We start from the raw sequence: 26,771 nt of genomic DNA on the forward strand, positions 1-26,771 counted from the left end.
CTGTAATCTGATCCACGTGGGCAGAGCCCCACGTCTGTGCGGAACCCCTGGACTTCAGTGGCCCTGTTTCTAGGCCTGTGTATGCATATGGGTCTGTCAGCAGATCAGATTGGAGGACGGGGAGAAAAACACTGGAAAATAGAAAATACAATACACGTCCATTCCCATCTCGCGATCTGGTCCGAATGGGCCTGGCCCAGCGGTGACAGTCAATTCCACCTGGAGGCTGGCTAGTGAACTCAGTCCAGGCCCAATGGACAGATATTTAGGTAACAAAAGTCAGCACTGCAGCTAGGGTTGCCAGATGGTCTCCCAAAAAATACCAAACACACGGGCTAAAAATTTGTCAAGCAAAAAAAAAAAACCCACCCACCCACCCACCCACACCGAGCTACTACCAAGAGCTGCTCTGCAAAGCAGCTGCCTGCTACCCAAAGCAGAGAGAGGCAGACCCTGATGCAGCACAATGGCAGGGTGGGGTGGGGGGGACCATGGGTAGGAAGGTGACTCCCCCATAGCCAGGTCTTTGGGTGTCCCAGTGGGAAGAAGCAGAAATTCCACCCCAGTCAGTTTTGGCTGAGAGCCCATGGAAGGCGCCTAAACGCAACCACAAAGCACCTGTGGGCTTCTCTCCTGGACCACGGCACCGCAACGCGCTTGACCAGCGCTCGGGAACAGGGACGGGGCTTCTCCTCCTCCCCGAGGCGTCACTCCTCCTCGGATGCAATCAGCTTCCCAGCCACTCCTCCCGCCCCCGCCAGAGGCTCCCAGCGCCGATCACGGCCCCACCTCCCAGCCTAGGACTCCCTCTGGTTGCGTGCAGAAGCCTGGCAGGGGCCGGGGGAGTGATTGGGAGTCTCAGCCACTCCCCCCACCCCCGCCAGGCTTCCGTCCGGCGCCCAGCCGGAAAAACAGAAAATACCGGACATTGCACGTGTCTGGTATTTTCTGAATTTTTTTACCGGACAGAGGGTGCAAAAACCGGACTGTCCGGTAGAATACCAGACACCTGGCAACCCTACTTGCAGCTTAGTTGCCTTTCTATCAGGTGTGCACAGTGGGGCCAAAGAATATACACGGGTTTAAGGCTGAACTACCTTCCGTTGGTTAGTGACAGCGGCTCCGGATCAGAAGTGTCGGGGGCGGAGAGGCAGGCGTACCCTGCCTCAGACTTGGGGATAGAGGATTATGGTCTTCAGGGCCTTTCATTCAATACTTCTTTCAAACACTAGGGGGCAGGCCATGCCCTCTCGCCAGGAAGAAAGGGGCCGATTTGTGCCGGAAGGGGAGGGTTGTGTTGACCTATAGGTACAATATTCGGCATGTTGGTGCTGCAGAATCCTCATAAGTGTGATGATCTGATGGGTGGGATCTGCAGTGTGGGGGAAGGGGCCCCTAGGATTTCCTCACACAAAATCAAGCTGGCTCCTCTTTGCCCTGAGAACCCTCTGAAGGAGAGAAAGCTTGAGCCCAGCTGGGAACAGGGAGCTGCCGTCCCCACCAGAAGGACAGGGTGGGCTGGGGCCGAGGAGAGAGACCAGGCCCTTCTGTGCTTATGTGCCAGTGTTTGTGGGATAGAAGGGTCTTGCCAGCAACTCCATCCCCTCCCTGTTGGGGAAGTCAGGAGACTCTCCATGGAGTGTTTCCTAGACAGCCTGTGGTAAAGGAGCCCTGGAGGACTCGCGGACACAGTATGACACAACGGAAGGCTTGGGGGGGGGGCTAAGCCCTCTTGAAATCTGGCCCCTACTTTAGTGTTAAAGCACCCAAGGGTGCTTCAGGAAATGTAACTTATTTCCTGGCTTCTGTCTGTCACCCACCCGAATGCCACCGTACCCTCATTCCCTCCACACCAACCCCGGCGGGGTTAGTACAACCAAATGGAAAAGGCACGTGCTTTAGGAGAGGGCACACCTCCGCGGCACTGAACTAAAAATCTGTACCTGCTTCGAGGGAGCTCCGTCAGGCATGGGGAATGTTTTCTTCTGATCTTCCCAAAGACCCAGAGGTTTGATGCTTGTAATTAGGAAAAAATCGAGCTGGAAGTAAACTGAGCACGGAGTAGAAACTGTATGTGATTTTTTTTCCCTTTCAAGCCCACAATCAGTTTTCAGGAAAAAAAAAAAAACCTCCAACCCAAAACTTTGAATAATGGATAACGCTTTGAATAATGGATGTTCTATAGTCAAGGTCCCTTGACTTTTCTTCTTGCCTAACAGGAAGCCTTTTAATTACAGCTCAAATGGCAGAGCCGGTACAAAATGCTTTATCTTTTGCACTGCCGATGAGCTGAAGAGTGTGTGTTTTTCATTAAGGATGCTGCAGTCAGGATGCAAATCCCAGCTCTGAGCTGTGTGTTGTTGGAGGTTGGTGGTAGCTGGAGCTCTAGACACCCTGCTGGGGTATGCGTGTGTTGAAGTCAGTGCAGCTCCGCTTTGCATTATGTTGTGTTTTTCCTCGTCTCTCCTCTGGGCAGTTCGTAATTCTCTTTTTACCACGATGGTCTTTATGATGGTTCCTGCTGGGGATGGTCACCTGCCTTAATTTGATCAAATGGAAACCTTCTGTATGAGATCTTGGGCCAGATCCTCCCCTGGTGTAATATGAAGTAGTTCCGGTGAAGTCCCTTTCCACCCGCTAAGTCTCTGGATCCGTACAGTGAAGCTAAGACGTCCCATTTCAAAGCCAAGACACCCCTGCACTCATGGTGCACCAAGTCTGCACAGCAGGGCACATTTTTAAATATGCCAGGTGCTATCATGTATCATTGAGAGTCACCTTAGAGGAGAGGCTAGTGCACAGTAACATTGACAATGGATGTTTTGTGGTGAGGTGGTTGTAGGGCTAGCCACAGACTTCGCTGGGCCCTGAGCGATGGCTTGGATCCAGATCCCCCTGAAGGGGCGGGGCCTCAGGTGGAAGGGGCGGGGCCTCAGGTGGAAGGGGCGGGGCCTCAGGTGGAAGGGGCGGGGCTAGGGGCAGCCAACCCTCAGCCCTTCCTGGCCCGCATTGTGCCTCTCCCACCCAGAGCTCAGTGTCACCCATGGTTCTAGCAGCAATTTAAAGAGTCTGGGGCAGTAGCCAGGACCCCTGGGCCCTTTTAATCGCTGGGCCCCAGGGCAATTGCCTCCTCCTCCTCCTCCGTCAGTGGCCCTGGATGATTTTGTAATACAAAGAGGAATTCTAGCCACTTGCAAGTTAGCCATGCAGGAAACAGACTGAAAATAAACATGAGTGGCAACCCCCCCTCTCTCCTCCGCTTTTATCTCAACTCTCGGCTTCCTTTCCTTTGTTCTGGCCCTACTCCAGCCCGCTTCTGCCGTGATGAATTTTTAAACCAGCTGTAAAGATAAATTATCATGCCCCTGACGATCGGAGACACGCGTATTGACTTGAATGTTATTTGTTGTTTTGTTTATGCCTTTTGTGTCCAATTTCCTCAGCTCCTTGCGTTGTGCTCAGAGCAGGAGATGTCTGGACTGCAGTAAGACATCGGCAGCTGGTCCGTGCCAGCTGACTTGGGCTTGTGGGGCTCTGGTGAAGGGGCTGTTTAAGGATGATGTGGATGTTTGGGCTTAGGCTGTAGCCTGAGGTCTGGGTCCAGTGTTCTTTGTAGGCTGCCCAGGAGAGATTCAGGTGCTTCCCAGCTGATTAGCAGAGCATCCACAACCGGCAGTATGTTTGTACTGGTGGTGCACATCCATACATGCCTCAGTGCACATAACAAAATGTATTCCACTCATGGATTGAAAAAAAAAGAGAGAAGCCAGTCTTGGACTATCCCACCTTGCAGGGTTCTCCACCCTGAGCCTAAACATCTATGTAGTGATTTTTTTTGCCAGTGTCAGAGCAAGGAGCTGTGGGAGTCCAAGTCAGCTGATCTAGGCCAATTGGTGTTTTTTTTAATCTCTGTGTAGACATAGCCTAAGTGAGGCAGAATAGGAGAGAACACTGTTCTAGCACTTCCTTTACCTTGTACGGCTGCAAAGCAAACGCTCTGAATACAGCAGTGATACAAACTCCGCAGGAATGGAGGTTGTTTGTAACAGCTGAAGAAAACGTTCCGATGGTTCTTTGAAAAGATTCCACCCACACATCGACGTCATGCAGCTTTGAAATTTTACTGTGCAGAAGGAAAATGCAGCTTGTAACCCTCGTAATTTAAATTAAACAAGCACAGAAACAGATTCCTTACCTTGTCAATGGTTTAAACTTTCCCTTTGTGTGCTTTGTAGTTTACATTTAACACAGGATTATACTGTATTTGCTTCCCCTCTTGTCTCTGCTACTGCTTGCTTGCCTGCTTCTGGTTCCAGATGAGGTGTGTGGTTGACTGTCAGTTTGTTGTTTAGGAGTTCATAACTCTGAGGTTCTAGTGTATGTATAAACGGATACATTGTCTTTGTGGCTCTGCAGCCAGACAGCCTCAAACAACAGCCGTGTTCCAGAATGGTGCTGTTGCACAATCGATCTCCTCCACGATATTAGGTCGCTATAACTACGTCGTTCAGGAGTGTGAAAACTCCACACAGTTAAACTGACGTAACCCCCTTGTAGACAGAGCTAGGTCAACAGGAGACTTCTCCCATCTGCTTAGCTACTGTCTGTCTGGGAGGTGGCTATGCTGTTGGTCTAGCCGGCATCTTCAATAAAGTGCTACAGTGGCACATGATAAGTGTAGATGAGCCCTAAGACTGTACCTTGATTTGTGAACGTGTTCGGACATGGTTTGATCCCATCTGCACCACCACACCGTGTCTGAGCTGTGTCGTGGGACGGCAGACACATTGTTATGCTTCCTGACAATCGATTTTACATTGCAGCTGGGACCGCCATCTGGTTTCCATCAGATTTCTGTGAGGCCTTGCTCACCAAAATAATCCTAGCTCATTTGAATGGCCACCTGGATTTCAATGGGACGATTTAGAGACTGGGACTACTTACAAAAAGGCAGAGTATCCTTGTGTGAGTAAAGGATCAGCTCACTAGGCCCTAAAGCTCTGTGGGATAGGGAACATGGATAACCATATGGAGCAGGGACGGTGGTAGAGGGGGAGTAGCCACCACTGGGGTGGGAAATGGGGGAGGAGGGGGACACCCACTGGGGAAGTGGAGAAGAATGGCTGGTGGACCACAAGCAGAGTTCCAACTTTCCCCCCTCCGTCCCACACGCTTGCTCATTCTGATGCTTCTTTCTTACCACCTGGATGTTTAAAATTCTTTTTAATAGAAGAATGGTGGACTTACTCAATCTTCTTCCAACTAGCCAATTAGCCCGTCTTAAGAAGGGCTTTTCAGGTCTCTCCTCCATGTCAGTCTTCTCTCGTGAGCCTCCAGTCTCTCTCTCTCTCTTTCCTCCTCCTACTGCCTCCAGTCTCTCTCTCTCTCTCTCTCTCTCAGCTCTCCTCCGCCTCCTGCCTCTCTCTCTCTGTCTCTCTCTTTCTCTTTCTCTTCTCCCCCTCCTGCCTCTCACTCAGGGGACTGCGGAGCCAGCTGTTTGGGCTCCACACTCCCTGTGGTGCGTGGGGAGCACGGAGCCCAAACGGTCGCTTGCGCCACTTGCTCTCACGCGGCAGCCTGGCTGAGCAGTGCAAAAGTCAGCCGAGCGCCATGGTGGGAGGCGAAGGGAGGCGGGGCAGTGACGTTCATGGCCAGGGGGCGGGACCTGGAGCCACTGTTATGCCGCACGTCACCGCTTCCCGCCGTGGTGCTCGGCTGACTTCTGCGCCGCTCAGCCAGGCCGCCACAGGGGAGCAAGCGGCACAAGCAGCCGTTTGGGCTCTGCAATCCCCATGCAGCATGGGCCGCCCAGAGGGAACAGCCAGCATTTCAGGCAACAGCACCGCCCAGAGGGAACAGCCAGCATTTCAGCAACAGCACCGCCCAGAGGGAACAGCCAGCATTTCAGGCAACAGCACCGCCCAGAGGGAACAGCCAGCATTTCAGCAACTGCGCCGCCCAGAGGGAACAGCCAGCATTTCAGGCAACAGCGCCGCCCAGAGGGAACAGCCAGCATTTCAGGCAACAGCGCCGCCCAGAGGGAACAGTCAGCATTTCAGGCAACAGCGCCGCCCAGAGGGAACAGCCAGCATTTCAGGCAACAGCGCCGCCCAGAGGGAACAGCCAGCATTTCAGGCAACAGCGCCCGCCCAGAGGGAACAGCCAGCATTTCAGGCAACAGCACCGCCCAGAGGGAACAGCCAGCATTTCAGGCAACAGCACCGCCTAGAGGGAACAGCCAGCATTTCAGGCAACAGCGCCGCCTAGAGGGAACAGCCAGCATTTCAGGCAACAGCCAGCATTTCAGGCAACAGCGCCGCCCAGAGGGAACAGCCAGCATTTTAGGTAACAGTGCAGCCCAGAGGGAACAGCCAGCATTTCAGGTAACAGCGCAGCCCAGAGGGAACAGCCAGCATTTCAGGCAACAGCGCCGCCCAGAGGGAACAGCCAGCATTTCAGGCAACAGCGCCGCCCAGAGGGAACAGCCAGCATTTCAGGCAACAGCGCCGCCTAGAGGGAACAGCCAGCATTTCAGGTAACAGCGCAGCCCAGAGGGAACACCCAGCATTTCAGTGTTACAGACTCTCAGACACTGGGCTACTATATATATGATACCGATTGCTTATCACGTATCCCCTTTTAACAGAGGCGAGCAGCAATTCCCGATCACAGCTGACTAGCTGTGTACAGCTTGGTTCACTCATGGTGGAAAGTAGCACTGTTACCCGGTGACATAAAAGATGACTGTCTGTTTTTTAAATGCAAGTATATTCCCCTCCGAAAGGAAAGCTACTGCAAATGGAGCTGCATATGCCAGAGGGTTGCTTGTTCTGATTAATCTTTCCTATAGGAAAACACATCTCCGCACCAGGGCGGGGCCCAGTGTGATGCACGGAATTCTACCGGGTGGGTCATGGCTGCCCTCTTCCAAACGGTTTGCATAGGAGGGTAGGTTCCAGCATGCAGTGCTCCACCGTGAGTCAAGGGCTCCATATGGCTCCATCTTCTTCAAATGAGGTCCAGCCCTCTAGCTCCAACTCGTGGGAGCAACATATTTTTCATACGTATTTCTTAATGTTGGAAAGCTATGGGATAGAGCTGAGATCTGAGCCAGGTCCAGGCTGTGTTGCCTGCTTTCATGGCTTGTTTGTGAGGCTTGTGACATTTGGTGTTTTCCATAAATCTTCAGCTCCTGGAGTTGTTAAGTAAAGGTGATTTGTGATTGCAGCTTTGTGATTGCAAAGGAAAGCTTTAAGACCTTACCTAAATCTACCTTAAAGGCTCAAAAATAGAAGATGCATAAAAGGAACCCAGAATGTAGTCTATTTTAAAATCTCGTGATTTTCAGACATCTGAGGTTGGCAGTAATGCACATGGATAGTTCTAGCACATGTACCTTGTGTTGCTCAGGTCCTTAAATACAAGGCAGGGGTGTGTATGTATGGTTGTGGGGGGGGGGGGAGGCTGACGGGTCTGGGGAAAGAAGGGTGGTCAAAAGGGCCCCCTCAGATTGGTACCAGGGCTGCCTGCTCTTTCCCTTCCTGTCCCTATCGGGGGGTGAAAGCAAAGTGCACAGATCATCTGCCCCCTGTGCTCCCCAGCCAGAGTGAGGGATGCAGCAAACTGTGCACTTTCCCCTTGTTCCCTGGCAAAGGGGAACAGCCAGCAACATCCCTGTATTAATCTGGGGGGAGGGAGAGGGTTTCCAAGGCTTGAGGCTGGAGGGCTTTTCAACCCCCGTCCTCTCCCCTCTCCCATGCATACCCCTGCCCAGATGGGGGCATATCTCCCCCAGTCAGCCCCTTTCACCTGCCTGGTGGTTCTGCCTCTTTTCTGTTTTTTTTTTTAATGAGATGTAGTCCCATTCCAGGCACATCCCATTCTCCGGGGAGGCTAGGCTCTGGTGGGGACATGCCTCCCCAAACCATGTGGTCACCCACCATCCACCCAACTACTATGGAGCACGTTCTGGTGTGATCCCTAGAAGAAATCTGTAGGCATATGTGACCACAAATGTCTCCTCCTTCCCACCTGTTGCCTTGGGAATCTGTAGCACCAGGTACCAGGTGAGGTGGGTCCATCATGGAGGGAGGAGAGTGCTGGGCAGGGAGGGTCAGCTGGTCATTCATTTCCCCCCTCCCCACATGTGTATGTGTGCGTGTCACCCCTCCCCTTGTGTGTGGGGGGGAGGAGAGGGAGGAGGATAGGGCCACGGTGTGTGTATCACCCCTCACCATGTGAACCCTAAAGCCTTAAATACAAAGTAAATAAAAGGACTCTGCCTACGCAGTCTTTTGTTTTTAATGGGGGTCAGTCAAGTCAGCTTAATGTTAATTTGAATATTTTATGGCCTAATTCTGATTGCCATTGAACTTGCTTGAATATGAGTCATTTTCTGAGGTGTCCCATACTCAGCATAAGGAAATATAGTCACCCGGTAGCTATATAAATCAAATGTATTATACTATCTTAATAACGTGCACACAAATCCTATACCTTTGTCATGTATTTTCGATACAGTATTATACATAAGAACCAACTATATAGCACTGAAAATATTTTTTAAAACATTTTTAGTGATGCTAAACATGTTCTAAATTACGTTTCTCTGGTCCGGTCTGCAAGTGGCCGACACTGTCATACACGGGCCAGTTTGCCCCTGGACTATTCCTACAGTTGGCACGTGTTAATTTACACTATTAAGTGTGCAACATTGCACGCCAGACCAGCTGGCAACAGAACCAGCTACTGGGGATTAGCTCTTCTGTCTGTCCCCATTTTAAATGCCACTGATGGCATCTGCAACCCTAATAATCTCTGCACGGCTCAGAGCGCGCTAATTTTGGCTGGCAAGACAAAGGAGGAACATTACAGGCGTTGCACAGAAAATCCACATTGCTACACTTGAGTGACCTTCTTGCCCCACAATGACCTTCTCAATATGGCGGAATTCAGGTGCTGGAACGCCCTTCTGACGGCTCTCTTTGCATGGGTGCGCCGAGCTAACAGTTCCGACCGGCAACAATAGCTTCTGTACCAAGATTCCGGGCAGCTGACGTGGCAGAGGCTCTGTGTGTGTGGGAGCATCCTTGCTAGCGCGCCTGTCAGGATGGGATGCAGCAGCCCAGCCTTTGCTTTAGGGGTAGGTGGTGTAAGTAACTACTTAATTTCACTATCCAGGGCGGGGAGAGAATGATGGGATTTGGTGAAGGGGGAATGGAGCCCAGGAACTTGCAGGATTGTAAGGAACCACTTGAGCCAAACAGAGAACTTTATAATCCTCATAGAAACACTCTTTGGTTTTAACAAACCCGTGTCTTTATTTGGAGCAGGGGCTGGATGTAGAATGCCTTTTGCTTCATTTGCGGTATGGGAAATGCCACAGCCTGGCCCTGCTTGCATCTCATTTAACTTTCCTTAAAATCACCAGCGGTCCATTCCAGGCAGTTACTGATACTATGCAATATCCCGGTGCATAATTCAGGGATGAGAGCGGCAAATCCCAGTGGTTGGAGATTGTAGGACCAGGTGCATGTAGGGTAGGGAGACTTAAACATTTAGACGCACAAAGGATCTGAGTGGAACTGAGAAAAGACCTGCCAAGAAATGACAAATCAAATCCTGGAGCGGATCCCCACGGAGGTGCTATGCTGCTGCTGGAGAATGCACGGGAAGACTTTCCAGCTGTTTCCAGGGGCAGTGCCGCAGGGTTATTTGTTTTATATTTTGTCCTGTATAAAAGCCAGACTAGGACATTGGAATGGATATAAAGCCTTGACATTAACTGGAGTTAAGGGCTCTCAGCAGCAACAAGGGGGCACCTCATCCCACGAGGCATACCGGGGAGGTCGACAAATGCCTTTGATGTCGACCGCGGAGCGTCCAGACTAGCGTGCTGCGCCGACAAGCAGCTGATCAGCACAGCGCGGCAGCCATGTAAATTTAAATGAAGCGGCAATTATTTAAATCGCCGCTTCATTTTCCTATGCCGGGTAGCCTAATCTACACACCTCTGTCGCCAGAGGCATGTAGTCTAGACATACCCCTATAGTCCTGTTTTGCCTATGTCAGCCTGTGTCTTGCATAATGTTCAAAAGACGCAATGCAGGAATTACTGGGTGATGTTCGACAGCCTGTGCTATGCAAATCAGACTAGACCCTCAGAGTGATCCCTTCTGGCCTTGAAATCCATGAATCCAGGATTATTGCAACCACAAAGTTTTACAATTAATTTTCACACATTGTGCTGCTTGCTTACTTTTTGTTTTTTTCAGCTTGGACAAAGACACTAGATCGGGGTTCCCAACCTTTTTTGGTCGCCATACCCCCTTGGCTTTTAGTAAATCTTCCCATACCCCATATTCAATATAAAGGAAATAAATTCTAGACTCTAGAATCCACAACTTTTTTTCACTAACACTACTACTTTTGGAATATTTTAATTAGGATAATCTAGTTATTTACCAAATATTCCCCGTACCCCTTTGACAAGCTTCTTGTACCCCCTGGGGGTAGGCATACCCCAGGTTGGGAACCCCTGCACTAGATTATTTGTGCTGCCTGAAAGACAATGTATAGGATTCACTTTAAAGGGACTAGAGCTTTTTCACCTCTCACTACTCTGATTCTATTGTTTTTATTCTATTGGCCTGTCATTTAAAAGTACACAGTCAAAGTGGAAGTAAGTTTTAACAAAAAGGAGCTAAAAGTAGTTCTGGGCAATACATTTCCCACAGATATCCCCTGACAATTTATGAGATTTTACAATAATAAGTTCTATTTTTTTTTATTTTATTTTTTTGCGGAGGACTTACACAAACATGGGGGAGAGTGATTGACGCTCTGGGATGTAGATGCACTGGCTATAAGCCAAGTGCTGTCAAATGCACAAAGCAAGCAAACTGAAAAAAATAGAGGAAACTATTTTCTACCTAATCTTACCAAAATAATGGTGGTTAAAATTTAGCAGAGAAATGTGATTTCTAAGATCTTGTTCCTTTTGCTTTGCTTGGAAAGTGTTAAGTTTCTCAAAATATCACTTGTTAATGGACAGAAATGTAGTTAAAAGGTTACCTATCCATATTTTATGTTGTGTTTTCTTTTTTGAGAATCCTTCAGTAGAAAGATAATGACCCCTTGTTTCTTCCATCTCTGTCTCTTCGTTCCTCGTTCATCTGTTCTCCAACTGTTCTCTTGTTCTTCCTGTCTTTCCTAATTGATGTTTTTTGAAGCTGTCTGGTTTAGGTTGCTCTTGCTTGAAACTTTATGTGCTTGGCCTGCCAGAGTCTCCCCATGTCTTCTTTCCTTGCACAGTCTGAGTATAACTCCTCTTAGACATAAATAACATCCATGATGACTTCTGCTTTACACAACTTAAAGTGCTTCATGGGGGAGCTGAGTTAGTCTGTACAGGATAAACTTAAAAAACAACAAATGGTCTGGTAGCACTTTATAGACTAACAAAACATGTCGATGGTATCATGAGCTTTTGTGGGCACGTCCCACTTCTTCAGATGACCGGAGTTTATCTGTCAATTTAAACTGTGGCTTTTTCCTCGCAGCACACACTGTCCTTAGCTATGTTAGTGGAGGACTCCAGTCTGGGAAATTATGCCCCTTTCTAAAGATTCTGCTCTTTTGGATGTGATCAAGAACGTTAAGATCCCCCATATAAATTATGCCCTGATATGCTTTTAAGATCTGCATCAGCGGCCTGCTAGAAAGAGGTGTAAACTTACCAGCCAGAAACTAACAGAAAAAAACAAGTGATAGTAAATTGAAAAGTTATGTACAGGAGTAATAGCATGACTGCTTCTGCTATAGCTTACAGCTTTCTGATGGGCAAGAGAAATGTGAAACTGATATGAGTGTCAGTTTCAGGACTGCACAGAGTTTTGAACAGCAGCTGTGAAATCGACTAGCAACTTGTCAATTATATTCTGCCAGAGCAGCAGCAGAGTCAGTGGAACAGTCTGTCTACCTGGTAGGCCTAGCAGCTGATGGCGGGTCAATATTTACGGGCTCTGGGGAGCCCTGTGGACTGGGGTTTGAGACCCAAGGGTCCCTGCCAGTTGTACACTGCAGGAAAAGAAGCTTTCCTGAGATTTTCAATAAAGTCTCTGCTGAGACCTGGAACCTCCAGGTCATTCAGTAATTTGAGATGATGGAACAATCAAACATGATTGGGGCATGTGGGGTTATATTTGCTAGAATTATATTCATCCACAGTTAATAGCAAATTAACTAAGAAGATTAAATAGCAAATTTCATTTAGTTATCAGGAGGCTTGTTAGCTGCATGATAAGATCAAGTACTATGAGTATGGTATAACAGTGTTTCTCAACCTTTATTTATAAAAAAAAAAATGTATAAGTACCCCCAGTACCTACAGTTTTCAGACACGCAATTTTTTTTCTACCATCGCAACACATTTGTTTAAATAACTTAATTGTAGCCGGGCGGGCAATGAAATTTTTGGGTGTAAAAAGGACAAAAATAACAAAGCGCTGTAAAGCTTAAAACAAAAATTCAGTTTTCTCCAAATTTCAGTTGTGTTGACGTACTCCCCAGACTTCTCTCGAGTACCCCTGATTGAGAAGCACTGTGGTATAAGACCATAAGTAGAACAGAGTAGAGCCACTGTGTTACTAGTAATAAAGGGGAAAGATCTGTATTTTTTGGACTTAGTAAGGTGCATGGTGGACCCCTGACCAATAAGAAGACAGGAACAAATGAGAAGAAAAAGGACAGTTGTTCCACTTGTATTGTAAGGGAAGGAGATAACCGGTTAATAAGTTACCAAGGGAAGGTCTCCTCTCTCCTTTGGCTGTTGTGATTTTAAATTCCACATGTCCCAGGCTGCCTACATCTTAACATCTCCCGAAGCCGGAATAAACTCAAGCACAAGTGCTTGACAAGTGCAGAGAAAAGAGCCACGGAAGAGTTTGTCCTGAGGCAGGTGAGCCGCCTGCACTTTGTCCTGCTTCGTCAGCTGAGGGGGGACGTCTCGGGAGCAGCAAAGAGCCGGCAGAGTGGAGGCAGGCCGAGGGTCAGGCAGGCATCAGCCGATGTGGCAGGTGGACTTTGACAGCTGCCTTTGGGGACGGAGAGAGCTCAGGCCAGGTCTGCAAAGCTGCCGCAGGTGGTCGCGTTTGAACAGGTGTGTGGAGGCAGATGGACATTTTGCTGCTTGTTGTGCTTTCTCCGGGTGCTTGTTATCTTGCGGCACCTGAGAAATCAATCCCCGGTGCTCCTAGTTCTGGGCTGTGGCGTGACATGTCCTTGGAATAGACCGACATACACACACGATTGCGTGCTCTAGAAAGCTGCTCAGTCCAGCCCTTTATACCTCATGTGGCAGGTGTGTGTGTGTGTGTGTGTGTGTGTGTGTGTAGGGGGGTGTCTCTAGTTGAGATCACACTGCTGCGAATTGTGAGTGTTGACCCTTAGACTTGCATAGAACAGTTGCGGGGGAGGGGAAGAGAGTGTCGCTTTTTGGGGGGGAGGAGGCAGAGGGCTTGTTAAAATGAATTGGGGGCACGCCCTGGTTCCACGTGCCCCAGAGTTGCTGCACAGGGAGCGGGGCACCTCTTACCCTTTATAATTCGATACACCCCCCCCTCTTCTGAGCCCCCCTGCAATCCAGATCTGGATCCAGGTTTTGTGGCTAGGGACAGGTCTGGGGCATTCACTGTAACAGAGGGGTGGGCCTCTCCGCGCACCCTGCTGCTCTCTAGGAGCGGTCTGACTCTGCTGGTGGGATTTGCCACACTGGCTTCATTGCCTCCTCTATATGACTTCCATGCCGTTGGCTCGAGCAGGATTTTTGCAGTTACACCAGGCATCAAAGGGGGCCAAGAGCCAAGGGCAGACTAAAACTTTGTTGCTACCAGCTTCTCCCGGGGCCAGTGGTGCTGCTGGCAAACAAACTCCAGCCGTGGGGAGGTCGGGTCACTATTTTAGGCCAGGCTGTGGATCTTGGATTATCCCTGAGAGCTGGTACCCAGTCAGGACTATATAGTGACCCAGGAGGGGGTTCTGAAATCCGCTCTGGAATATCCTCCCGTATAACGTACTTGCTATTTTGGGGTTGTGGGAAACGCGCTGCTTAAGCTATTTGTATTTGCAAGGCTGGTTTGTCTCCCTCTCCTCCCAGCACAAGTCTCACCTGTCAAAACCTGAACAACGTGTCAGATACCTACTGGTCATAGGACTAATTCTACTAGTTGAAAGTGTTCCTGACAGCAGGAGGGATGGGTTTCCGGGGTTCTGCCTGCCAGTGGCGGAAGATGCTGGGGTTTCTCCCAGCTCCTATCCCCAGCTCCTTCCTTGGCCTCTCTTTTGTATCATCTTGGTGCATAGACATTTAATGCATTTGAAACCACACTCCTCCAGCTCCCAAAAAGCAGAGGGAGCTTCCTGTCCCCTTTTGACATTCCAGACTCCTGGCTGCTATGAGGCAGAGGTTGAGTGACTCTATATTTCCCCTTGTTTTTACCCCCCACCCCCATTTTACGAAATGAATGGCAGTAGCGGCTTTTACTGCTCTTCATGGTTTCCCCAGCCATCGGCAGCAGCAGCATTGTGTTTTCCCGGTGTCACTGCAGCCTACTGCGTTGTAAGTGACCGAGCAATTTGGTTAATTTCTGCATATGGAAAGCTATGCGCAGCAAGCGAGTCCCCAGAGCTGCGTGCAGACTCAGGAAGACAGCACCGCATTAGCTCATATTTGGAAGATTCTCTTTGCAACCAGAAAGACGAGAAAGATGTTGGCGTTTTTTAAATGGGAAATTAAATTCTGCAATTTTTTTTTGCCAGGGAAAGCTTTTAACTTGCCACGGCGGGTGACTGAACAATTACATTTTTCCATGTCCCCGTCACTAGCATCTTGGAAGGAGTCAAAGGGTTGTTAACTTCCAACAAGGCTGATGGGTATTGGAAACGTGGCAATGCACTTTGTGGGCTGACTTTGAGCGGGTTTGGATTTAATACCCTGGGATGTATCCCTTTGTTTGCAGGAAGCTACAGACATTTTGGGACTACGAAAAACCAAATCAAGGAGGAGGAACTCAAGACCCAGATGGAGCCTTGGGGGCCCCCCTGGCAGCCCCAACCACGGGGGAGGCATGTAGCCCAGATGGAGAGCCAGGATAGGGTGCAATGGGGAGAAGGCTTCTACCGACCTCGACCCCAGTCTAGGCATAATGGGGAGAGGTATTACCACCAGCAACAAGACCTCCAAATAGTACCTCCGTTGTGGCAAGACCCACGGATGGGGTATTGCCCCCCCGGCTATCCTGGCAGGGCAGGAGATCAGATCAGACCAGACCTCAGGGCGGAGAATTATGAAAAAAGTTATCTTGCTAGACCATATTCAAGGTAAGACCTGAATATAATTAACTAACCCTATGCATCAAACTGTTCTCTATGGCGTCTTATCCCTCCGCACCTCATAGATAGCCCTGTTATTAAAACAGGAGCTGCTGCGGCTGCTTTATTGAAGGTTGGGTAACCATTTCCATTCTAATCTCCTCCTTATGGTCATGCATCATTTTATAAAACTTTCATTTTCCAGGCTTCACCTCTATCCAACTGTAAATTTCTTTGGAAAACCAGAGCAAATGTAATCCAGCTTTTTGAGTGGGGTAGAGTGCTAAAAATAGAAAGACTAAGGTAATAAAAATTATTGCAGCCACGTTAACTCGGCTACGAGAAGGAGGATAAAATTTGGGGCAGCCACACCCTTTATTGAGAAGTGGCTTTCGGTGTCCTGCTACATACAGATTTTGATTTGGCCAAACTATGGACATTTGAAAATTGCAGGTTATACCTGGGAAGTTCACTTTGCAGTGGTTTTTCATGAAGCTTGTGCAATGCTCTGCTAAGGGCTGCGAGTGAACTGGAATAGGATGAGGGAGGACTTTGGGGATTTAGCAGAGAAGGGAGTCCAACTATGCAGGAAGGAGGCTCTTTTCCCAAAATCTCCTAAACTTCTCATGAGGGTGGGTCCCTCCAACCAAACTCCCAGGGATATTCCAGAGGTGCCTAATCACATGGTGCCGGAATTCCACCAAAGCGCTTCAGTGGCTTGGACAGTGATGCTCCGTGTGTTAAGAACAGGCGGTGTAGGGAGTCTGACTCCAAACCTCTCGCTCTTGCTCTGGGCTTCACAACAGTCGCCTTAACCTCTCCCCTTGACATTAGCCGTGGCCGTGGCCCTGCAGCCGTGGGCTAATGACACTGTGGTCTTTAATTTATTAGTCTTGTTTCACAGGGGAGTTCCAAAGATCTGAGACCAAGATGAGTCCCTAAGCTGGCGTTTCACTGTGGAACTGACCCTGGATGGGATCTGGTGTCCTGACCCTAGTTCTAGATCTGATGCAGGACTAGTCTCCCGATCCTTGGATTGGATCTAGCTCTGAGGGTGTGGGAACTGCCCAATGCCAATCCGGTTCTGATGGGGATTCCTTTCTCTTGCTCTCCTTTTGGGTTCTCCACCCTCCGTGTTCATAGAATCATAGAATCGTAGAGCTGGAAGAGACCTCAGAAGGTCGTCAAGTCCAGCCCCCTGCTCTAGGCAGGACCAATCCCAACTAATTCAACCCGGCCAGGGCTTTGTCAAGCCGAGACTGAAACACCTCTAGGGATGAAGACTCCACTACTTCCCTAGGGAACCCATTCCAGTGCTTCACCACCCTCTTAGGGAAATAGTTTTTCCCAATATCCAACCTGGACCTCTCCCACCGCAACTTGAGACCATTGTTCCTTGTTCTGCCATCTGTCACTACTGAGAACAGCCTCTCTCCATCCTCTTTGGAACCTCCCTTCAGGAAGTTGAAGGCTGCTCTCAAATCCCCCTTCACTCTTCTCTTTTGCAGACTAAACAGACCCAAGTCCCTCAGCCTCTCCTCATAAGTCATATGCTCCAGCCCCCTCATCATTTTAGTTATTTGGTTATATGTTCTGTGTATTTGGGATTCGTTTCAGGCAGGGATACGGGGACCCCTACTGGAGCTACCCATCGCCAAGCTCTGGGGACGACCACACTTACAGAGGTTATCACAGACCCCTCCAAGTACTGCAGCATGACAGAGGTACTGGTACTAGGGAGCAAAAGCGACTTTGCCTGCTGTTTCTTGCTGGCCTGGCTAGCGTAATGATCTAGCGTGTTGGCAGTTCCTGACAGTGCCTTTAGCATTAGCCCTGCACGATGTGTCCCTTCTCTGACATACCTAATGCCTCTCTGTGACGGCGGCCAGTCCTCTCCGAAGAGGAGAACGGCCCCAGAACCAGCTCTTCACTTTCCAAAGAGCAGCCTGAGGTATCCCCTCCTTCCCGAGGAGCTGAGTTCATTGCCTTCATGCCCAGCCCCCGCTGCCGTGTTGCAAACACTGAGTTGGGTTTTCAGTTCAGTGGCATCCCCAAGCAGTGGAGCTCCAGGTAGCAGGTGAAGGACCAGGTTATGACTGGTACCAGGCATTGGAGGAGAATGCTGTTACCACTTGATCAGAGCTAGCAGGTCGATGCCATTTCTGAGCTAATGGAAGTGTGAAGGAAGGAAGGGGTGCCTGTTGATACGGCGCCTGTGATTTAGAGCTGTGTGCAGGGGTGAAAGCAACTTTATTTCTTACAGGTACTGTCCTATCGCACCCCTCTCCCGAGACGGCCCTCGGGGCAGGAGTTTGGGGAGGGGTTGCGATACGATTGTACCCGTAAGAAATTAAAATGTAGGGTGGAGTGTAGGGAGCTCAAAGCAGGAGGTGGGGAGTGTCAGGGGGTGGGGAGGGGTGGCTTAAAACAGGGAGTGGGGATGTGGGGGGGGGCAGGAGTCAGGGAAAGGGCTTGAGAGTGCAGGGGGCTCAGGCCAGGAGGCTGGGACTGTGAGAGTGTAGGAGTCAGGCGTAGGGTATGTGAGGAGGGTTCAGGGCAGAGGGTTGGGGAGTGTGGAGGGGTGCAGGAGTCGGGGCAGGGGCTGGAGGTGTGGGGGGCGCAGGGCAGGTGGTGGGGGTGGAGGAGTGCAGGAGTCAGGATTGGGGGGTGTGAGGAGAGGATCAGGGCAGGGGCTTGGGGTGTGTGTGTGTGTGTGTGTGTGTGTATGTGTGTGTGTGCGCATGCGCCCACATGGGGCTTTAGCCCTGCTGCCCTCCCTAAATGGCGCTGGGAGCTCAGGATTGGGGCAGTCCCGGACTGGTGCAGAGCGCGCCCCCAGCCAGCCCCTTTCCCCTGGCTGCCTGTTGCTGATGCGGCAGCCTGCAGGAGAGCCCTGAGAACCGGGCTGGAAGCGCTGTGCCTCCTCCTGCAGCTGAGCACCTCGTCTGGTTGGCTCCTTCTTGCTGGAGTGGTACCCCAGGGCACCCCGGTTTACTGTTCCCTCTTGGTGTGTATTGTACGTACAGACACACACACACACACACACACACACACGTCATTGCACTAACTAGTCAGAAAAATGTGGAGGCAATGGCGTGCCACTGCCAAGTCCTGACTCTATGTCATCCCTTTAAAAACGTCATGAACGCTAACAGCACCAGAGACAAATACTAGATCTTTATGGTGTTTCTTTCTGAGTGCGCAGATCCAAGGCAGGAGGATCCTTACGGCCAGCACATGAACTACTGGGATCAGAACTACTACCGAGACCCCCGGCATGACCAGGACTCCAGCCCATTTGGGCAGAATGATGCGGCCCAGTACCAGTAAGGTTGATTAGAACGGGAAGGGGAGAACCTCATGCCTGTGCGTGAGCTTTGCAGGCAGATTTCCAGCGTCCCCTTTCGAAGCCTGAGCCATCCCCGGTGATGGCCGGGCATGGGCGGTTGTGCTGTCAGCCGGGAGGCACTGGGTCGGAATGGCCCGGTCTGGTAGCCCCTAGCGAGCAGCAACCCTTCCAAGTACAGTCTCAGTTGTGCCGCCGGCGGCTCCATTGGCCAAGCCGTTTTGTGTTACTGTGTTTACGTGGTGCTCAGTGGCTCTGCTGCATCTTGTCATGGTAGTCAGAGTGTCACTGTTAGGTCACTCCAGCAATAGCCCGTCAGTTTCCAAGGCGTCCTCTCTTGTGTGTAAAATCTGGGGTGGCCAGGGATCCCCCACCATCGCTGTTGGCCCTGCTCATCACATGCTCCCCCCCCACCGAGCTCCCGAAGACACGGGCAGGGAAGAAAGGGCTCCCTGGGCGTAGCCAGTTTAGCATGGGGCTAGTATTCTAGGGTTCGTAGGGCCTGATCCAGTCCATACTGGAGACAACGGTAAAACTCCCATTGACTTCGAAGGGCTTTGGATCAGGGGTCTGGATTAAAAGCAGCACTGGGCAGGGACACCCCGCGGGAAGCAACGATGACAGTGCCGTGCGTTTCAGCGGCTTGGCCTGTGTGATTGCAGCCGGAAGAAGTCGGATGCTTAGGGCCAGATTGAAGAAAGCTCTTACGGCAGCTAGTGGTGCAGCCAAACCCATGAGGGGCCTGTGTGTCTCTTTAGGGGCCTCCGTGCCTTTAAAATCCAGCCCTTTGCACCCAGCTCTTCCTCTGGGGAGGACGCAGCCAGGATCCAAGTCACTGGGCTGCAAAGCGACAGCGCTGCCCCCTTGCACGGGAGACAGAGTCTCTTCTAGCGAGCCAGTTCTGTGGCTTCTCATTTCCCATGAAGAAACAGAGGGGGGCTTCACCCCTATCTTCCAGCACTACACATGCCACTGGCTTTTCACCTGGCATCGGTACTGCAGCTCGATAGCTAGGCCAACAGCCACCGCAGGCCCCAGGATAAGGGGTGCAGGGGCAGAGGAGGGGGGACGGGGAGGCTTCATGCCCTAGAAGAGGCGGGGCCTCAGGCCGAAGGGGTGTGGCCAATGTGTCCTGCCACCAGGTGCTCCAGCAGCAATTCAAAGGGGCCTGAGGCTTTGGCCATTGCTGCAGCAGCAGCAGAGGCAGCCGGGAGCTTTGGGCCCGCTTGAATTGCCAGGCCCTGGGGCCATTGCCCCCCGTTGCTCCCCGTGTTGGCGGGCCTGCCCTCGGTAGTGGGTTCTGGGGGCTGGGAGGGCTCTCAGCTATCTGCCCTCATGGCTTGGCGCTCTGTCCCTCCCACAGCTCAAAGGGCTACGGCTCCCGTGAGGAGGGGCACACCTCGACTGCCGGGCAGGAGCAGGCGGAGGAGGAAGCCTGGGGACACCGCGTGGAGGAGGCCAGTTTCCAGCCATACGAGGTAACCACAGGGAGATGACTCGGAGGTCTGAGGTTGCTCTGGAGATGTCTGTCGGTCTACGAGCCCGTCTAGGCGGCAGTGTTGCGTAGTTGTTGGAACAGGGACCAGGAGGACTGTATCTACCACCAAGTCGCCCTGTGACTGTGAGGCACCCCCCAGTGCCTCAGTTTCCCAGTTTGCAAAATGTGGGTGGTGTTACTTCCCTCCCTCCCAATGTTGGTTCTTTACTGTTTGCAGAGAACTATGAGCGCCTCGCGTGGAAACCTGACAGAAGGGCGATTGAGCTGTCATTTGTACCCCCTAGGGCATCAGGAGGCAGGGCCCATCTTTGTTGCACCTACACCTGGCCCAAAAGGTGGGTCACCAGTGTTCCCTGTAAGCCGAACGCTTGTGCCGCTGCTCAGGAGAGATTCAGATGCCTCCCAGCTGATTGTGCTCAGAGCTAGGTTTTGCGTTTCTGCTGGTGGTGCACATTCACACATGCCTCGGTGCACAGACAAAAAATTATTCCACATATGGATGGAAAACATCTACACCTGGATTGAAAAGATTAGAGGGAACATTGGTGGTCATGTTGGGTCTCTCCACCCTCTGTTATTCTAGGATCTCCATTTTTGTCCCTTCCCATCCCACATGGCGGGATGTCTCACCAACAGCACATGTACCTGCTCCTTGTGACAGCTGTCTAGGACAGAGCATTAGTGACAGGAGACCCCGTCTGAGTGACGGCATCCTGCAAATGCTCAGATGACCCAGCATGTCTAGAAAATGCAGGCATCAGATCGGAGTGGGCTGCAGCTGGTGTCCAGTGGTGTGGCTTCACCGAGGCCAATGGAGCTATGTCGATTTACACCAACTGAGGAGCTAACTGGTGTTGATTCGAGCACCAACTAAAAGAGCTTTACACCTTAAAGTGCTTGAGATCATTGGAGATGAGGTGCTGCTGTACCCTGCTCATCCGTGGGGGCCATGTCTGTCCCCCTGTGCCAAATCTTCAGAGGACGCAAGCCGGTTACAGCTCTTAGCTTGAGACTTTGGCTGTTTAGCTGAAGCTGGGGAGACTCTAGCTGTGAGTTGTGCAGGTGCCAATCTAGTGCCAGCCCTGGCCAAGCCGGCTGCCTTCACACTATACATGCAAAATGTGTGTTGTGCTACGGCTCCATTTCCACCCCTTTGCCAGTCTCCCCTCCCACCCTCTCCATCTGTCTCCCTCATGCCGCCATTTTCTCTGCTTCCCTGTCCCCACGGCGCCGGCTTCTCTTTTCCCTCAGCTCCCCGCCCCACAAGAGCTCAGCCGGCTGGTGCACTACAAGGAGTCCGGCCTCAGCTCCAGCAGCTATGAACTCAGCCAGTACATGTGTGACTCTCCCGGTCAGTACGACGCAGACCCCACGCAGACCTGGAGTCCAGTCCAAGCAGGTGGGTCTGGCCGAAGGGCACCAGGCGTGCGTGGTGAGGGCGGGCGCCCACGGAGGCTCTCCCAGCGATGAGGATGTGGCGCTTGCCCTCACACGTTAGCCTGCAAAGCATCAAAGTGGCCATTACATGCTTGGAAATCGGCACGTGGGAAGTACAGGGTGAGGCTGGGCTTTGCCCGGGTACTGTAGGTTGGGCAGGGAGGGGCCCCGCAGAACTGGCGGGTGCGTCCATGGATGGGCATCTGCAACCCAGCGTTAGGTTTGGTAAGGACTCCAGTCAGCTCAGGGAAGGGCAGTTTCCCTGAAGTCAGCCTGGCACAGTGCGTGGTACCCGCTGACGGAGGAAGCTTGGTACTGCCAGGAAGTGTGGTTAGGAGCTGTGCCTGCCCCCTCAGCGGTAACAAGGCCTGCTGGGCGGCTGTGGAAGGGCTTGTTTGTGCCTTTGTTGCTGTTTAGACGAAGACTCGCAGTCCACCCCGCACCACGTGGCGCCCCAGAAGTATCCCCTCCCTCACGTGCCAGTGTGCTTTGGAGCAGGAGGCCAGCTGGTCCGCGTCTGCCCGAACTCCCCTGCTGATGGGCAGCCCGCCCTCGTCGAGATGCACAGCCTGGAGGTAACCAGCCAGCGGACACTGAAAGCTGCCAGCCCTTCCCCTGCCCGCTCTGCCCCATAACTCCTCCTACCCTCCCATCCCCCGCTCATCCGTGCCCCAGAATGCCTCCTACCCTCCCTTCCCCCACTCCCACTGCCCCGGAATGCCTCCTACCCTCCCATCCCCTGCTCCCACTGCCCCGGAATGCCTCCTACCCTCCCTTCCCCCGCTCCCACTGCCCCGGAATGCCTCCTACCCTCCCTTCCCCCACTCCCACTGCCCCCGAATGCCTCCTACCCTCCCTTCCCCCGCTCCCACTGCCCCGGAATGCCTCCTACCCTCCCTTCCCCCACTCCCACTGCCCCGGAATGCCTCCTACCCTCCCATCCCCCGCTCCCACTGCCCCGGAATGCCTCCTACCCTCCCATCCCCCGCTCCCACTGCCCCGGAATGCCTCCTACACTCCCATCCCCCGCTCCCACTGCCCCGGAATGCCTCCTACCCTCCCATCCCCCGCTCCCACTGCCCCGGAATGCCTCCTACCCTCCCATCCCCCGCTCCCACTGCCCCGGAATGCCTCCTACCCTCCCATCCCCCGCTCATCCGTGCCCCGGAATGCCTCCTACACTCCCATCCCCCGCTCCCACTGCCCCGGAATGCCTCCTACCCTCCCTTCCCCCGCTCCCACTGCCCCGGAATGCCTCCTACCCTCCCTTCCCCCGCTCCCACTGCCCCGGAATGCCTCCTACCCTCCCATCCCCCGCTCCCACTGCCCCGGAATGCCTCCTACCCTCCCTTCCCCCGCTCCCACTGCCCCGGAATGCCTCCTACCCTCCCTTCCCCCGCTCCCACTGCCCCGGAATGCCTCCTACCCTCCCTTCCCCCGCTCCCACTGCCCCGGAATGCCTCCTACACTCCCATCCCCCGCTCCAACTGCCCCGGAATGCCTCCTACCCTCCCTTCCCCCGCTCCCACTGCCCCGGAATGCCTCCTACCCTCCCATCCCCTGCTCCCACTGCCCCGGAATGCCTCCTACCCTCCCTTCCCCCGCTCCCACTGCCCCGGAATGCCTCCTACCCTCCCTTCCCCCGCTCCCACTGCCCCGGAATGCCTCCTACCCTCCCTTCCCCCGCTCCCACTGCCCCGGAATGCCTCCTACCCTCCCTTCCCCCGCTCCCACTGCCCCGGAATGCCTCCTACCCTCCCATCCCCTGCTCCCACTGCCCCTGAATGCCTCCTACCCTCCCTTCCCCCACTCCCACTGCCCCGGAATGCCTCCTACCCTCCCTTCCCCCGCTCCCACTGCCCCGGAATGCCTCCCAGCAACTCCTCATAACCTTCCATTGCCTACCCGCACTGCCCCTTGTGCCCTCCCATCACCCACGCGCGCTTTGGAGCCCTTGGCCACCGTGCAGACAGAGGGGTCTCACCCAGGAGAAGGGCCGTTGTGTTTCTTACTGTTCCTTGAATGAGGCATCTGGGCCCCGTCCCAGGTTCTGCCCAGGTTGCTTTTATTGGCAGGGTGCCTCGGGGAGTGACCTGGGATGGCTCTTGTACCCTGTAGTTGTCCAGACAACTGGCCCTCTCAGGCCAGAGACCTTGGACTCACAACTCTGGCGGGACTTTGAGGAAGCGTGGTCTGGTGGCGAGGAGACTAGCATGGGACTTGTGGGATCGGGGGTCAGGCTTTCTGTGTGACTGTGGGCAAGTCCCCCAGCTGCTCCGTGCCTCAGTTTCCCATCTGGGCTAGGGTTGTCATTGTCCTGCCCTCCCTTAGTGGGAGTGTTTGGAGGATAAATACATTAAGGATTGTGACGTGTTCCGATGTTGCTGCGATGGAGGTCAGATGAGTATCTTAGATGGATTGTGTTCCACAGTATCTGCCCCTCTTTTCCCCCCTAAGCTCGAGCCTTCTCCCTCCTAAAGGGCTGCAGTTGTAGGACCCAGATCCCATTGCAAAAGGCAATTGCTTCTTAGAGATCTGTGGATCAACTGGATGATCAAAGATGGCTTAGAGAAAAGCGTCACCGGTACTAGTAAAGCTATTGTCAAAGCCTGTTAGCTTTCTGACAGGGCCTCTGTCATAGCCTTTGCTCTTGCCTCCTAGGTAATCCTTTATGACACCAAAGAGCAGGAGGAGATGCGCACCTTCCCAGGGCCTCTGGTCAGGTACGGTGTCATTGGAGGAGTACAATAAACCACGCCCCTATGAGCAGCGTTGCTTTCTGTCCTGCAAACAGCTTCTCTCCAGTCACGACATGCACAGCTTGGACCTTACAGGAGGACATTCTAACCCAGAAATAGAGACGAGCCCAACCCATGTAATTCAGATTCATATTTCAAACTCCCCAAAGCCATTGGATATTCATCCCGGGGGTTTGGCTAGGCCCTCTGTAGAGATAAGGACCATCAGCAAAGTTCAGGTGCAGATTCAGAAACCCCCCCGCGGTTGTTTGGATTTGTGGGTTTGCTCTACTGCAGAGTTTTCCAAACTGTGGTCCGTGGCCGGTACCGGTCCTTAGGAAAAAAATACTAGGCCTCAGAACAATTTTTGAGAGAGCCCGCCTCGCTGCCCGTAACCCCCAAGATAAACACCGCGCTGAACTCCCAGTGTCAACGGAGGTAGTGTGGGCTTCCTCTGGGGTCAGGGGCAGTTCTGCAGCTGTGCGCCAGGTCCCGGGAGTGCATGGGCTGCTCTTTCCCCTGCCCCAACAGCCAGCGCAATACCTAAAACGCCGGTCCATCATGCGCTGGGAACTTTGTTCCCCAGCTGCCTTCCTGCGCTCGGGGGAGGCATCAGGCGTGCAACGGACCAGCGTGTCAGGTACCGCGCTGCTGTTTGGGGGACGGGGGAGCAGCCCACGCACTTCCTGGGCCTTGGCAGCTACAGGATCCCCAGGTATCGGTCCCTGTCCCCTTCCCTGCCCGCGACCCCCACAAGTACCCTACCCCAGCACCCACCAGCACAGTTGGGACCACATTAGTGAGGTTTGAGGGGTCTGCAGGGGTTGTGTTTTTGTATCTCACTTGTGTGGCCCCGACTGACTTTTCTGTTGGCACAGGGGGCTTTGGGAGGATCAGAAACAAGTTATTTGCATATTCGTCATTTGCTTAATGAATATGCAAATATGCAAATAAATGTTACCGGTCCTCCAAAAGCTTGTGAATTGATTTACTGGTCCCCAGTATCAAAAAGTTTGGGAACCCCTGCTCTACTGGGAACGTTCAGAGAACTTTGCTTGACTTGGTTTGACAGTTTGGTTCTTAGTCTGTAGCCAAGTCCAGGCAAACCCGGCTTGCAAGAAGGGCTTGTGGAACATCCACGGTCTTTGTAACATCAGCAGCTTGGCCCAGCAGGAGTTTCTGTCCTCTCACGTGCTGCAGGACTGAACCCTGATGTTTCACTTTTGGGAGTGCAGAGAAATATCGTCACTTGACCCTTTGTGTGCAGTCAGGTTTGCTCAGCATCACGTTGGTTACACTGAGGTGTCATTCGGTCACCCGTGAGAAAAGCTGAGAAAAACGAAAAATACAAAATCACTGAGCAAGCTGAGAGGCTGGGTGGAAAGGTGGAGGACTAGATGCACAATAGAAGGAGCCGGTATTAGTGGAGTGGCACAGGAGGTGCTAAGAGTCCAGTCCACTGTGATGTTCTCTGCAGATAGATTGATCTGGATCAGGTTAGAAATGCTAGAGGTGCCCCAAAGAAGGGATTTCAGATCCATTCTAAATCTGTGTGCCTTGGCCACCTGCAAAATGGGAATAATGATGAGCAGTCTTCTTGCATGTTTAGAGAAATTGTGAAGGTGTTGTTGATACGCTAGTGAGTATCTCTGCTTTTCTACCACTCTTTGAATTTCTGGAGGCCTCCATGTAACTCAGAGGGTCCTGGGAACCCTCCCCAGTGCTGTTAAGGACGCTCTGCTTTGCACTCCCCAACACCTCCTTTGCCCCATTCTTTGATCCCGCAGGGAGGACTTGCACAAGGTGGACGTGATGACGTTTTGCCAGCGCCGAGTGGCCACGAGCTGCGTTTCGGAGACTCAGCGAGGCCGAGACTCAGCCCTGCTCTGGAAACTCTTGGTGCTCCTTTGCCGGCAGAACGGGGTGTGTGTCTGTTCGGCGCTGTGATGCGCGCCAGTCCCTTTCAGTCCTTTTGGGTCAGTTCGGGATGGCTCCTTGTAAGAGTCCCTTTGTAAATTGGAAGCAGCCATGTGCTGTCGGTCGGGAATAAATAACTGCAGCTTACACCCCCCCACCCTCCCATTAATGCTGATCACTTTAGTGTGGCCCAGCGCACCAGGGACATGGAAGATTTCTCTCCAGGACTCCTTCCCAAACCAGGTCCATCACCTTTGAAATACCAATGTTTCAGCAGCACTTAAAGGGGCACTGAAACATACTTGAGGAACCAGCATTTGTGTCCAGAAGGAGACTGGTGTATTCAACCCAGTCCGAGGCAGATCTGCCACTGAATGTTAGGGGGAACCAGGACCAGGTCACTGAGTTCACTAAAGTTGGGCTTTTGCTGTTATGCTCATTGTGGATGATTCCTTGCCTTGACTTT

At 52.3% G+C, this 26,771-nt stretch overlaps 1 protein-coding gene across 6 annotated transcripts in view; it reads left to right on the forward strand.

Annotated features, from left to right (window-relative positions):
• Positions 1 to 9,036: 9,036 nt before the first annotated feature.
• The window catches only part of SEC16B (SEC16 homolog B, endoplasmic reticulum export factor), a 40,724-nt gene continuing 22,989 nt past the window's right edge, over positions 9,037 to 26,771 (forward strand). The window contains exons 1-9 of one of the 6 annotated variants that reach the window (XM_075936882.2): positions 9,037 to 9,142; positions 15,018 to 15,378; positions 16,987 to 17,093; positions 18,575 to 18,695; positions 20,079 to 20,193; positions 21,465 to 21,612; positions 22,068 to 22,225; positions 24,312 to 24,373; positions 26,176 to 26,311. In XM_075936882.2, the coding sequence (XP_075792997.2) occupies positions 9,115 to 9,142; positions 15,018 to 15,378; positions 16,987 to 17,093; positions 18,575 to 18,695; positions 20,079 to 20,193; positions 21,465 to 21,612; positions 22,068 to 22,225; positions 24,312 to 24,373; positions 26,176 to 26,311 (1,236 nt within the window). In that variant the 5' untranslated portion in view covers positions 9,037 to 9,114. Of the gene's footprint in view, positions 9,152 to 12,830; positions 12,959 to 12,995; positions 13,160 to 13,194; positions 13,361 to 15,017; positions 15,379 to 16,986; positions 17,094 to 18,567; positions 18,696 to 20,078; positions 20,194 to 21,464; positions 21,613 to 22,067; positions 22,226 to 24,311; positions 24,374 to 26,175; positions 26,312 to 26,771 lie in introns of those variants that run through there. The other 5 variants (XM_075936884.2, XM_075936886.2, XM_075936883.2 and 2 more) reach the window with 5 other exon arrangements.

This window comes from Pelodiscus sinensis, chromosome 9, assembly GCF_052426305.1.
Source record: "Pelodiscus sinensis isolate ZL-2025 chromosome 9, ASM5242630v1, whole genome shotgun sequence".
NCBI classification, from domain to species: Eukaryota; Metazoa; Chordata; order Testudines; family Trionychidae; genus Pelodiscus; species Pelodiscus sinensis.